We start from the raw sequence: 14,886 nt of genomic DNA, 5'->3' as shown, positions 1-14,886 counted from the left end.
TAGAGCTACCCTATGACCCAGCAATTGCACTACTGGGTATTTACCCTAAAGATACAAACATAGTGATCCAAAGGGACATGCACATCTGAAGTTTATAGCAGGAATGTCCACAATAGCCAAACTATGGAAAGAACCTAGATGTCCATCAACAGATGAATGGATAAAGAAAAGGTGGTATATATACACAATGGAATACTATGCAGCCATCAAGAGAAATGAAATCTTGCCATTTGTGATGACATGGATGGAACTAGAGGGTATTATGCTTAGTGAAATAAGTCAATCGGAGAAAGACAACTATCATATGATCTCCCTGATATGAGGAAGTGGAGATGCAACATGAGGGGTTTGGGGGGTAGGAAAAGAATAAATGAAACACGATGGGATTGGGAGAGAAACAAATCATAAGAGACTCATACTGTCACAAAACAAAGGGTTGCTGGGGGGAGGGGGTTTGGGAGAGGGTGGTGGGGTTTTGGACATTGGGGAGGGTATGTGCTATGGTGAGTGCTGTGAAGTGTGTAAACCTGGCGATTCACAGACCTGTACTCCTGGGGCTAATAATACATTATGCGTTTATAAAAAAAAATTATTAAAAAGTATGAAAAGAAAAAAAAGAATTTAATCTCTAAAATATATAAGGAACTCCTACAACTCAATTGCAAAGAAACAACCCAGTTAAAAACTGACAAATGATCTGAATAAACATTTTTTTCAAAGACATACAAATGACCAACAGGTGGATGAAAAGGTATTCAACATTATTCATCAGGTAAATGCAAATCAAAACGACAGTGAGGTTCCACCTCACATTTATTAGGATGGCTATTAACAAAAAGACAATAGATAACAAGTGTTCACAGTGTGGAGAAAAGGGAACCCTTGTGCCCTATTGGTAGGAATGTAAATTGATGCAGGAACTATGGAAAACAGTATGGAGATTCCTCAAAAACTTAAAATAGAAGTACCATATGATCCAGCAATCCTACTTCTGGGTATAGATCCAAAGGAAATAAAATGGGGGTCTCAAAGAGGTATCTGTACTCGCATGTGTATTGTAGCATTATTCACAATGGCTAAGATATGGAAACAACTTAGTGTTTGTCAATAGATATATATATGCATATGTGTATGTATGTATATGTATGTATAGTATATGTATGTGTATATACATATATGCACACAATGGAATACTATTCACCCATAAAAAAGGAAATTTTGTCATTTGCAACAACATGGGTGACCCTGGAACACATCATTCTAAGTGAAATAAGCCAGACACAGAAAGCAAATACTGTATGATCTCACTTATATGTAGAATATAAAAAAGTCAAACTCAGAACCAGAGAAGAGAGCAGTGGTCCCCAGGGTCAGGGGTGCAGAGATATTGGCCAAAGGGTACAAACTTCCAGCTATAAGATAAATAAGTTTTGGATATCTATTGGATATATCTATTTGGATATCTACAGCATGATGACTACAGTCCATAACATTATATTGTATACTTGAAACTTGCTAATAGATCTTAAGTGTTCTCCCCACACCAAAAAAACAAACAAACAAACAAAAAGCAAACAACTATGTGACATGATGGATGTCTTAATGGTTTTATTGTGGTAATCATGTCACGGTGTATCCATATCAAAACCTCACACTGTATACCTTAAATATATACAATTTTTATTTGTCAATTATACCTTAATAAAGCAGGAGAGAGGGAGGGGCAAAAATAAATAGCATTCCTTCAAAAAAAAAAGGTAAAATATTCAGGAATCAATTCAATAACAAAAAAGCACACTGAAAACTATAAAACATTATTGAAATAAATTAGAAAAGATTTAAATAATTTGAAACATATCCCACGTTCCTCATTCAGAAGACTTAAGATAGCAATAGTTCCCAAATTGACCTATAGCTTCGATGGGATCCCAATCAAAATCCCACCTTCCTTTTTTTTCTTTTTTGTAGAATTGAGAAGTTGATCCTATAATTTATAAGAAAAAGCCAAGGACACAAAATAGCCAAAATGCTCTCAAAAAATAAAGAATGAGGGTGAATTCACACTTCCCAATTTCAAAACTAGCCATAAAGTTAAAGTAATCAAGACAGTGTGGCACTGACATATACACATACTGGTCAAAGGTACAAAATTGAAAGTCCAGAAATAAATCCCTACACTTACCGTGAATTAAATTTTTTACTAAGGTACAAAGACAATTCAAGGGAGACTCATCAACAAATGATGCCACAACAACTGGATATTCACATGCAAAAGAATGAATTTGGATCGCTATATCACACCGCTCATGAAAATTGGCAAAACGAATCATAGGTCTAAATGAAGAACTGTAAGCATAAAATTCTATGAAGAAAACACAGGAGTCAATTTCTGTGAACTTAGTATAGGCAACAGTCTCCTAGATGTGGTATTAAAATCTCAACAACAAAAGAAGAGTATATGTAAATTGGGCTTACTCGAAATTAAAACTATATTGCTTCAAATAGAACCATAAAAAAAGTGAAAAGGCAAACCACAAAAGCAACAAAACACATATAGATAATATTGTTACATACTATCCAGGATGTATGAACACTTACAGCTCAATAATAAAATAATAAAAAGTAAATAAGCTAATTTCATAAATGGGTCAAGATCTGAAAATACATTTCTTTAAAGGAGTTATACAAATGGGCAAGAAGTGTTGCTCAACATCATTAGCCATGAGGGAAATCCAAATCAAAACCACAATAAGATATTTGCAAATGACAGTACAGACAAAAGGTTGATATCCAGGATCTATAAGGAACTCCTCAAACTCAACACACACAAAACAGACAATCATATAAAAAAATGGGCAGAAGATATGAACAGACACTTCTCCAATGAAGACATACAAATGGCTATCAGACACATGAAAAAATGTTCATCATCACTAGCCATCAGGGAGATTCAAATTAAAACCACATTGAGATACCACCTTACACCAGTTAGAATGACCAAAATTAGCAAGACAAGAAACAACATGTGTTGGAGAGGATGTGGAGAAAGGGGAACCCTCTTACACGGTTGGTGGGAATGCAAGTTGGTGCAGCCACTTTGGAGAACACTGTGGAGATTCCTCAAGAAATTAAAAATAGAGCTTCCCTATGACCCTGCAATTGCACTACTGGGTATTTACCCCAAAGATACAGATGTAGTGAAAAGAAGCGCCATCTGTACCCCAATGTTTATAGCAGCAATGGCCACAGTCGCCAAACTGTGGAAAGAACCAAGATGCCCTTCAGCGGACGAATGGATAAGGAAGATGTGGTTCATACACACTATGGAGTATGATGCCTCCATCAGAAAGGATGAATCCCCAACTTTTGTAGCAACATGGACGGGACTGGAAGAGATTATGCTGAGTGAAGTAAGTCAAGCAGAGAGAATAAATTATCATATGGTTTCACTTATTTGTGGAGCATAACAAATAGCATGGAGGACAAGGGGAGATGGAGAGGAGAAGGGAGTTGAGGGAAATTGGAAAGGGAGGTGAACCATGAGAGACTATGGACTCAGAAACAATCTGAGGGTTTTGAAGGGGCGGGGGGTGGGGGGTTGGGAGAGCCAGGTGGTGGGTATTAGAGAGGGCACGGATTGCATGGAGCACTGGGTGTGGTGCAAAAACAATACTGCTATGCTGAAAAGAAATAAAAAGTTAAAAAAAGAAAGAGAGAGCATTATGCCTTAAACTCTGTTAGCAATCAAATATCACACACAAAAAATGGGTCAAACACTTTATTACATAAATCTTACAGGATTTTAAATTATTCAAATCAAGATAATTAATTTCTCTGCATTTAAATAAAATAAAATACTTTTGGCTGCTTAAAAAAAAAAGATACCACTTCACAGAGAATATAATGTGTTGAAAAGGATGTGGAGAAAATGGAACCTTACAGATTGCTTATGAAAATGTAAAATAGTGCTGCCACTTTAGAAAACAATCTACGGGGCGCCTGAGTGGCTCAGTGGGTTAAGCCGCTGCCTTCGGCTTAGGTCATGATCTCAGAGTCCTGGGATCGAGCCCCGCATCGGGCTCTCTGCTCGGCAGGGAGCCTGCTTCCTCCTCTCTCTCTGCCTGCCTCTCTCCCTACTTGTGATCTCTCTGTCAAATAAATAAATAAAAATCTTTAAAAAAAAAAAAAAAAAAAAAAAAAGAAAACAATCTACATGTCCACAAAATGAAGTTACCATATGATCCCCCAATTTCACTTCTAATTATCTCCGCAAGAGAAATGAAAACATATGCCTATACAAAAATTTATACATGAATATTCATGGCATTATTATTCACAATAGCCCCAAAGTGCAAACAACTTAAATTTCCATCATCTGATGAATGGGTAAACACAATGTGACACATCCATATCCATAAAATGGAATATCATTTAACCACAAAAAAGAATAACATACTAATGCAAGCTATAACATGCATCAATCTTGAAAACATTATGGTAAGTGAAAGAAGCCAGCCACAAAAGGTCATATATTGTATGATTCTACTCCTAGGAAATGTACAGAATTGGCAAATCTATAGACAGAAAGTAAATTAGTGCTTGCCTTTGCTGGAAAGATGAGGGGGGCAAAGGAAAGTGACTGCTAATGAGGTGGCAGAAATGTTCTAAAATTGATTGTAGTGATGGTCTCACAATTCTCTGAATACTACTAAACACCATTAAATTGTATACTTTAAATGAGTGAATTGTATAGTATACAAATTACATCTCAATAAAGCTGGATGGAAGGAAGAGAGAGAGGGAGGGTGGGAGGAAGGAAGGAAGGAATGCAAGCAAACAATGATGGACTGTAAGTAAGGTAGTGAGATTATCCCATTTACGCTACAGGGAAACTACTCTGGTTAGAGAATTGGAGGGATCGGGGCAGCTAGGCTAAAGACAGAGAGATGAGGTAGGAAGCCATTGTTATAGTCTGTGTAGAGATCCTGAAAGCCTAAACCAGGACAGAGACAATGGGGATAAGATCTAGGAATATTTTAGAAACTACCCCACGATGCCAAAATTTCTATGAAAGCAACATTCCATGTTATACATTACCGTAAATGGCATAAGTATAAATTACTATAGTCCTTGGAAAAGTAGCTTAATAACATGTTACAAAGGTCTCAGAATATTCACACTCTCTGGTCCATTTCTAAATCCCTATCTTAAAACTTTTAAAAATGTTTTAAGCACCAAATATGTACTATAGCAATTAATGAGGGAAAGCAACTTAAATGACCAGTAATAGTGGACTAATGAAAAGAAAGTGGTATATCCATATAATTGAATATTATACATTGTCAAAATATTTAAAAAGTAAAATTACGTAGGAAAATGCATGTTACAATACTAAGGAACATACACATACAAAAAATTACACACAATAGTGTGGTCCTAATGGTGTAAAAATGCCTAATAAGGAATATTTACTAACCACTTTTTCTACAAGTTATGAATTTTGTTTATATATCCACTTTTCTCTAGTTTCTACAATGATAATTTGTTACTTTTGTCCAAAAAAAATATTGCATTTACTTTTTAAAGAAAAACAACAGTCATTTCATTCTTAGATGTGAAGTTCAACTCCACAGCCATCCTTCACTCCCCCCCCTCACGGAGGGGTTCCTGGAGCCTATCTCCTGCCTGGCAGGGGTTGAGTTCCAATTCTGAGATATCTTCACCTGCACATCTCAGCTATGACCATTCCTCTGTGTCTTATTTGATTCTCAGAGAACCCCTTCAGTGCCTGTCTTTCCATGAATAAAGCCAGTCCCGCTGAAATCTGTCCTCATCTCCCACTGTAGGAAGTAGATCAGCAGGTTCCCTCTCTGCTTTGAGTGGTGGTCCTGCCAGACATTGGAGGAAGCAGGATTTGCCACAATGTGGAGCCCCACATCCCAGAAATGGGGAGCCTGTCTCAGGCCTGCCTCTTTGCACCTCCCAAACAGTGAATGTACAATGCCGGGCACTTGACACGCCCACCTGACTTGGAATGAACTTATATTTTAATTCAGTTCAGCTCATTATCGAATGTGCACCACAGTCAGACCCAGTTCTTAAGTTTGGGGGGGGTGGGGGCTGCGAGCCAAGAGAGTGGAAATGAAGGTTGGGGTAGGTGCAGGCGAACACAGAAGACGTATCAGATTAGGTCACAGCAGTAGGAAGGTTGACCACCGATGGGAAACTTCCTTCTAGGGCACAAAGCCTTCTACAAACATCTCTTTCAGGCCTTAGGCCACCACCTGTTGAAACCCGACCAATTTACTGGGCCTGGCAGCCTGCTCCCCAACTCCCAGCCATAACGCCTGGAACATGCTTGCTGTGGAGTACACATCTTTCCCAGGACTTCCAGCCAGTGGTCCCCCCTGCCCCCCGAAAAGCCATCACTAAGGAAGCCTAACTCCTTCCCCAGCCTCCCGCCTCCCCAAAGCCCGCTGACCTTCTCCAGACAACACCCCGGTGTTCAGACTTGTGTTTTCTTGTCCTGGCCCCCTCTGGCTGCCCCGCTTCCCGCAGTACACCCGCAATCTCTAGTCCCGAGAGCGGCTGGCATCTGACTCACCTCGGTGCCCACGTGCCGCTTGCCCCGGGTGACACTCAGCCAAGCCTGTGAGGAACCCAGAGCTGCCCTAAGTCTGTGTTCCAGATACCACTCTGATTATCAGCTCCGGTGTGGCCTCCTCCAAGAAGCCTTTCTGGTATCCCCAGGTGAGTCCCCCTTTCCCCTGTAGACTCCCAGAGCACCCCTAGTCTCAGAAACCATGGCATGGGTAATCGCCCCAGGCACAACCGGAACTTAGTGAGAGTAGGCACAACGTCTCATTTTAAGGGGTCGCCTAGGAGCTTCCAGGAGCCTGGCGCTGAGGCAGGAAGGAAGGATGAAGGGTGAGAACAACGAATGGGAGGCTGAGTGAGTGAATGAACGGATGCAGGGGTGAGGGGACGGCAGCCGAGGTGTCCCTAGTCCCCAGACGGCTAAAACAGATACCAAGCCCATAGGGTGAAAAGCAGGAACGCGCGACCCCTACCACGTTCCGCCGCGGGTCCCAGCTGTCTGAGCGTCAGGGGCGGGGCGGGGCGGGGCGGGGGCGGGGCCGGGGCCGGCGTTGTGGGGTCCGGGGCGGGTTGGGTCTGGCCGGGCGGAGGGCGGGGGAAGAGGCAGCTGCTAGTGCCGACGCGCGTGGACCAGCCGCACCGAGGCTCGTGGAGTTCGCGTCCTCCGCCATGCCGTCCTACACCGTCACCGTGGCCACCGGCAGCCAGTGGTTCGCTGGCACCGACGACTACATCTACCTCAGCCTCGTGGGTTCTGCGGGCTGCAGCGAAAAGCACCTCCTGGACAAACCCTTCTACAACGACTTTGAGCGCGGCGCGGTAGGGGCGCGAGGCTGGGACCGGGCTGGGGACACCCAGGGCCCCGTCAGGGAGGCACAGACCGAGCCGGGGGGCCCCCGGGACCCGTTCGAGTGGTTAGGAACCGGGCTAAGGGCATGTCCGGGACCACGTCGGGGCGGCTGGGACCCAAGTTCGGGGGCGGGAGGCTTGCAGGGTGAGGCCTGCAGCACGCCGAGCTTCTCTCCCAGGAGAAGGTGCAAGGTCTGCTCTCCATGTCACAGACAAGATTCCGAGGCTCTGAAAGGTCCCTTAACTGGGCAAGTGCTGTGGGCATGCTTGTGCCCCATTTCGTAGGGCTCCTTCCACAGGTTGTGGGGTGTGGGGGTCTGGGGGGTTGTGCGGTCCTTGCCCTGCTGTGAAGCACAGATGGCACCTCGGAGCAGCCTCGAGCTTTGGGGAGAAGGCACAGGCCTGGGAGTTCAGAGACCTGGGTTGAATCAGGGCCCGACTGCTAGTTCACTCTTTCTCCTCACCGGACCTCAGTTTCCCCAAATGTAAAATGAAAGTGATGACTTCAAGCTGGTCCAGGAATCTGTGTAAGCCCAAGCACAGCTGCTGGTCCAGAGTGATACTTGCAGGTGTCTTCACACCCGGGTCCCTCTCATTCTCAGGCAGGTCCCCAGAGGAATTTAGAGGGAAGGAACAAGAAAACTCAAGCAAGAAGCCTTTTGCAACCTGGAGATATCTGACTCCCCACAGAGTATTCGCCAGGGAATACTTGAACCCCAGGTGTGAGGGCTCAGCGGAGCAAGAAGAGGAAGGAGGGCTTCTCCTCTCTCCTTGTCACTAGATACTCTGGAGCTGGGGGAGTCCAGGGAGCAAAGGGAGCCAGTGTTTACTGGACTTCTAGTCTGTGCTGCCAAGTACTATATAAGGCCATGCACAGGTGGCCGCATTTATAAGTGAGCTCCTGATGCTGACCTGGGCAGGAATTCCAGCCCCGTGGCTTTCTCAGTGAGCATGGCAGCTCATGGTCCTTACCGAGCATTTAGTGACTTGCCCAGTCCACTGCCAAGTGCATAGGAAGTGCTCATTGAATGATTATTCTGACAGTCCCAACATGCTTTAGGTAGGTGCGCAGGGAATGTTCCCATCTGTCACCCCCCAGCTCCGGAACTGGGCCAGAAAGATTTAGACTTTGCTAAACGTTCTTTTTGCCACTTAGTTGATTATTGGGTTGAACCATATGTAATTGCTCAGAGTTGACAATTTTTGATAAACAAAACCAGGAATTTCATATGGTTCAACTGAATTCTTCTTGGATAAAATTTGTGAATTAGGTTTTAGGTCTGTAGAGGCTGCAGTAAGTAAATAATAGTCCACTCCCTTCCCCATTTCCAAACTTGGAGTGGGCTTGATTCCTCCCCCAAGAGCTTCAGAACCTTGTTATTAGCCAACTTGGCTATTAGCCAAGTTCGGCATGTTAGCCCAGCTCAAGCTCCCTTCAGGAAGAGCGAGGTGTTGAGTATATTTGTTGTCTGGTTTCCCCCATTAGGGAACTGGGCCTGAGGACAGTGGGGCAGGAGGGAGGGCAATGAGACGTCCACTTGGGAACATGACACCTTCTGCCATTTCTGAAGCACCTTCATTTACTTCCATTCTTTCATGGTTTTCCCAACATCTCAGGGAGGAAGATTGAGTGCAGACTACTGTTCCTTCATAAGGGGGCCATGGTGGGCCCCATTATCCTCTAAACACACCAGTGTGCTCACGCTGTGCAGCGCAGAGTGCCCTACATGCAGACTCTACCCAAAGAAGACACTGTGGTGTGGCCGTAACAGGGTCATTAGAAGAGGGCTGAAAGCACTGTTCTGTTCATTATTTCCCCTTGAGATTTCATTCAAATGACACTATGACTAAACACCTCAGTGAGCACCTCAGAAGCAAATTTCAGGAGAGGTTTGCATGTCACATTTCCATTAGGGTGAGAGAGGGCAAGTTAGGAAGGCTGCTAGGCTGCAGGGGAATCAGCTGGGTCCTAAAGGCTCTGATAAAAATCCACTTTTGAGAAAGTTCCTGTTGGTACAAGGTTACTCCACACTTTGTCTTGCATAGCCCAGTGTTACTTCCCCATTCTCCAGCCAGTGGCTCTTTAAGGACAGTCTGTCCCTGTTGTGTAAAGGTGAAAAAGAAACCTTAGAGAAAATACTTGCTCTAGAGGAATTGTCTTTCCCATTTTACTTGGAAAAGTGTCCGAATCATTATGGTTAACAACAGTTACAGTCACAACAATAAGGGCTGTTACCAGCCAGTTCAGTCATTTCTAGGTCTTTGGCACATCAACACCCACATACCTCTGTGCAGAATTCTGTCAAACAGTAGGACTGATTTCTTCTCCACAAAGTGAGTTATAGAGCCCCACTTATTCTCATCAGAGTTCCACATACTGATTTGGGTCAGGACTAGGAATAGAAGTTCTCCAAAGGTGAGACTCTCCTGTAAATGGTCTCCCCCTCAGGAGCTCCCCACTGCCTGCTTGGGAAAGCCCAGACCATGGACCCAGACGGATCAGAGACTGGACTGAGGCTGGGCAAATTTGGCAAATTGATTTGTTTCCTTACTTCTTTCAACTGAAAGCTGTTCAAGGCAGATGGGATTACTTTTCTTGATCCAAAGATCTCTGGGAAGTCATTTGAGCCATTTTCATTCCAAGACAGCACTCTTAGGAAAGCTAGGGACAATACAGAAGTGTTTAATATATTGTCCTTGAATATATTCAGTGAGTGTAGACAAGTCTAACAACTATATGTACCTCTCATATATTCAGGGAATGTTAACCTTATTAATTTCTATGAAGAGAACACTCTAGAATAACTCTTCCTCAATAATAAGAATTACTGATTAATGAAGAATAAACATTTCCTTATGAACTTCCATCTATATTCCCCGTCTTCCCTCTCTGTCCTCCCTTCCTAGATTCTGCCTCCTGTTCCTCCTTTTCTTCCTTCCTCTACCCCCTAGTCCCCACCATGCCCCAATGTCCCCCACTTCTCTCTTCTTTTCTGCTGCAGTTTCTCCCTCTCGCTCTGTCTTCCAGTCCCCCCCACCCCGAGTTCCCTCTTCTCTGCTTCACAACATCCCCCTCTCCCTGCCCAGCCCCTCATTAGCTTCCACCAAGAAGAGCATCCCAGGCTCGGCCTCAGGTCTCTCTTCTGTCCATGCTTGAGCAGAGAGATTCCTCTCCTTGTCCCAGCAACAACAGGGATCTGGGACAGAAACAAAACCTTTCTAAAAATGCTCATATAAAGATCAAATAAAAAGTGACCAGCTAACACACTGATGAAATATTCAAAAGCCTTAAAACCATATAACCAATAAAGTGTTGAAAGTAACAAGTGAAATCAGAAAACTGGCCCTTCTGTAAGATGAGGCTGGGGAATTGCATGTTTCCCTGACTTCATGTCCGTCTTTAGCATCTGAGCACCTCTGGCCCAAGGAGCTCCAGGCTCTAACCTCCTCCTTCTAAATATGCATTCCCCACCTAAGGAGTCTTGCTCTCTGTTCTCTACAGATAAATGCCTTGCCCATTCTTTCCCCTCCCCGCTGACCTCACCTCCGAAACCTTACCACTTGGCCTCCTGATGCCTCAGCTCAGGGGTCTCCATTCTCTCCCACCCCAGAAGTCACCCTGGAAGAGCTGTGTCCTTCCTTTCCTCTTCTCCTCCCAGCTCCTTGGGTCATCCAGCCCTTTACTGGGACTCCTGCACCCTGGGGCTTCCTGGCTTCTTCCCAAGGGATTAGAACCCTGCAGTACAGATAAACTACTCAGCTGAGGTCCCGAAGCCTGGGGGTCAGTGCTCTCTGTGACCTCACCTATGCATTCTGCTCTCCCGCAGACACACTGTGGGAAAGAAGGGTTCTTTCACCCTGCAGGAGGGTGCATTCTGGCAGCACAGATAGGCTTGCGCACCTGTTAGGGACCAAGAAATGTCATCCCAACACAGAGGCCTGGCTCCTGGGTCCTGAGAAACATTCTGAGGACCCAGGCCCAGACCACAGGGCATAGGGAGGAGACTTCCACTTTCTGACCACAAGTGTCTGGCATCTTCAGTAACGGCAACACGCGAGCTGCTCACTGCACTCAGAACCAAGAGGTTTGCTAAAAATACCCAACTTCCCATTCCTCTTTGGAAGTCCTCCCTGGGGTTCCTCTGACAGCTTGGCGGGAGAAGGTTGGAGACAGAGACGCATGGGATCACATGCAGGATGAATCCCTCGCCCCCTCCATTTGCTTCACTATCACACAGAACTTTAGTTTCTGCCACCAGCGAAAAAGCTCAAGGACTGGTGAAATCCAGCTTAGAAAGTACCTTGGCAGGGATTGCGGGGGGAGGGGCGGCACCGAGTGCAGGGCTTCCCAGACCTGCTAGTATATAGAACACCCAATGTAACACTTGAGTTCTCTGCCACCAAGAGTTTTCCCTCTGCCACCAAGAGTTGCAGACGCACAGATCACCCCCACAGCCTTGGAAGGGTTGCCTGCCCATCTCCCAGAGTCAGGAGCCTGGCTTCACAAAGCACTGAGCAGCTCAGGGACCTGGTGGGCAGTCTGCACAGGGCCTGCGGTGGCACCTTCTAGCAGCAAGACCAACCTCAGCCCACCACTCCCACAGATCTCATGGGTACCACCTATCTGATTTTCTTTCTTATCTTTCTTTCTGTGGCTCAGTGACAGAGGATGCCCTAGGATGATGTGTACCTGTGCAACTTCTCTTATACCCGAGGCTCTTCATTTTTGCTCAGTTATTTGCTCCCCAGAGAACAAGGGAGACATGGAGTAGCTGTACTGGAAAGGTCTGGATTAGAAGTCCATCTCTACCAATGAATAGCTGAAGTGGGACTTAGTAAGCCTCAGTATCTTCGTCGGTGACACAGTCATGACTGCCCCTCATCCTCACATCACTGTAGGGGTCCATAGCAATTGTCAGTAAGCCTTTTGTAAGATGTAAAGGGCCTCCAAGCATGCCAGGACTACTTTGCCCTCTCCAGCCTGCAGGGCGGGAAGGCCAGCCACTCCCCTGCCCTCATTGTGAGCAGGGGCAGCTGCAGAGGACTCTTACCAAGCACAGCCTAGCAGAGGGCATCCCTCCCTGGAGTCTCCCCTCTTCCAGCCCGAACCATGTACAGACAGCAGAATGGCCCACTCTGAATGTGACGAATGTCCCCATCCATCCCTCACTCACTAGACCTCCATCTCCATAAAGGGAGAGCCAGGATTTGTCCCCGTGTGTCTCCCAGGTGCAGCATGGAGCTTTGCCAAGGGCAGGCATTCGGCCACGTCTTAGCTAAATGAACTAAGGGGTGATACAAAGGCTCAGAAAACCCCTAGACAACCTGATTTGCCTTTTTCTCCTCTCAGGTTGATTCCTATGATGTGACAGTGGATGAAGAACTGGGCGAAATCCAGCTGGTCAAGATCGAGAAGCGCAAATACTGGCTCCACGATAACTGGTACCTGAAGTACATCACGCTGAAGACGCCCTGCGGAGATTACGTCGAGTTCCCGTGCTACCGCTGGATCACCGGCGAGGGCGAGATCGTCCTGAGAGACGGGCGCGGTGAGTGTCCACTCCGGAGCTTCCCAGGGACTAAGGGGCCTCGCAGGCCCTCCTTTCTCCAAGAACTGTATTCGGGGGAATAGCAACGCTGCTGCTCTGAGCCTCGATGCACCGGCAGGTGCTGTGACTTGCTCAGGGTACTAACAAGCCCCACAGGCAGAGGGTGGAGGGAGAGGCCCCTGGCCGCGTGCTCAGCTGTCTTCCCTCTGTGCTGCCGTCCTTCAGGGGCAAGCTTATGACTCCCTTTTTGCTGGAGGGTCCCTCATAGCACACGCCTGCAGGACATCTCCCTAGATGGGCAGTTTCCAGGGGAATTCTCCAGTTTTCCTCTCTGGGGGTCATAGTGGGGCTTGGGCTCCAGGGTACCCCACACAGACCTGGGAGGGGAGGAGGTTGATAAGAGTGTCCCAAGTGCTAGCCTGGAGGGGCCATGGCCAGACCTGGCAGTCTTGGTCACCAGTTGTTAAACCAGAAGTCCTACATTTCGCTAAAAAAGAACCTAAAATCTACCCTCTTAAGCAAGACCCTCCAGTGTACAGACCCCAACCCAGCACTTCCTTGGAAGAGCATTCCTCATAAGAGATAGGGAGTTGACCTGGTGTGGAGGAACAGAGAGAGGGATGGATGGCAAAGGTCAGCTAAGGCCACTCTCCCTCTGAATGACTCCCCCTTCTACACTAGCCTCTTAGCATATGGGAGTCAAACCCATGCCTTGGCAAAATTCCATCTGACTTCAAGTCATGGCCCTTCAGTTTTCTCACACTCTAAAACCCGAATGAGAAATCTTCAAAGCTGTGTACCACTAGAATAATGAGGAAGAGGACAGATGTTTTACCCATAAGATGTTTAATACTTCCTAGTCGAAAGCACATTCCTATCACTAGATCATTCATTCTTCACAGAGGGTGAAGGTAAAATGGAAATGATTACTACCCCCATTTTTATCTAAGAAAACCGAGACAGAGGAGGAAGAAGTTCTTTTCTACTTCATGTTCTTAAACTATCAGGCCACATCCCCTTGTTTCTCACATGGAATTTTAGAAACCAAATTCTAAAAATATTTCCAAACTGAGTGAGTGGAGCTAGAAGGATTTTTTTGTCTCCTGACCTCATGACCAAAAAAAAAAAAACACAGAACTCACTCTGTCTTGTGGTGGCCAGAATGTGAACAGTTGTAGACAAGGTTCTTCTCTTTCTCTGGTATTGGAAAAACACTAGCTCCTGGTCTCCTTCCTGCCACTCCCACCCAGGGTCTTGGTAGGACGGTCCCTCTTCCCACATACCGTGAATCCCTTTCCAGCAAAAAAAAGTATGGCACATTCAAATGAGGATGTTTAGAAAGGCCAGTGTGCAGGGGAGCACACCAGTGTGGAGGCCATTGGCACTGCCAGTCCTGGTAGTGTGAGGGGAGAGAAGGAAAGCCGGATTAATCCAAGAAGGGAAGTGTCCTCGAGACAGCACTCCCTTGGAGTAGCTGTGGTTCCCAGTAGAGATGCAGACACTGCATCACCAGTGCAGACACTGGGGAAGTACTGAGAGAGGACCAGGAGAATTATGTCCTCTCCTCATTCTCCCATGCCCTCCTCTCCCTGGTCAGGGTTCCCAGTGGCTAACCCAGTATGAAGCCCATCAGTGTAGTTCATTCCCATCAAGGACAAGATGAGGGTCTTCAGGGACAAGACAAGGTAGATCTGGAGGGACACCTAGGAGCTATCCATCCAGTTTGTTCCACTTATTGATTGCTGTGTAACAGTCTGGTGGCTTTAAACAGCCATTTTCTTCTGTGCATGATCTTATGGGTCAGAAATCAAGGAAAGGCTCAGCTGGGCAGTTCATCTGTGAGCCGTGAAGCATTAGCAAAGGGGGAAGGACTAGAAGGCTCACTTTTAAG

The 14,886-nt window shown here is 45.9% G+C and overlaps 1 protein-coding gene across 4 annotated transcripts in view; it reads left to right on the top strand.

The window, feature by feature from the left end:
* The first annotated feature begins 7,264 nt into the window (after positions 1-7,264).
* LOC111144974 (arachidonate 5-lipoxygenase) overlaps positions 7,265-14,886 on the top strand; it is a 42,348-nt gene continuing 34,726 nt past the window's right edge. For 3 of the 4 annotated variants that reach the window (XM_022499617.1, XM_022499616.1, XM_022499615.1), the window contains exons 1-2: positions 7,267-7,416; positions 12,797-12,995. In XM_022499617.1, the coding sequence (XP_022355325.1) occupies positions 7,267-7,416; positions 12,797-12,995 (349 nt within the window). Of the gene's footprint in view, positions 7,417-12,796; positions 12,996-14,886 lie in introns of all 4 variants that reach the window. The other variant, XM_022499614.1, reaches the window with a different exon arrangement.

This window comes from Enhydra lutris, unplaced genomic scaffold, assembly GCF_002288905.1.
Source record: "Enhydra lutris kenyoni isolate GAN:26980312 unplaced genomic scaffold, ASM228890v2 scaffoldscaffold12, whole genome shotgun sequence".
In the NCBI taxonomy this organism is placed as follows: domain Eukaryota; kingdom Metazoa; phylum Chordata; class Mammalia; order Carnivora; family Mustelidae; genus Enhydra; species Enhydra lutris.
The sequence above is the reverse complement of the archived record's forward strand: the minus strand, read 5'-3'. Positions and strand labels throughout refer to the sequence as shown.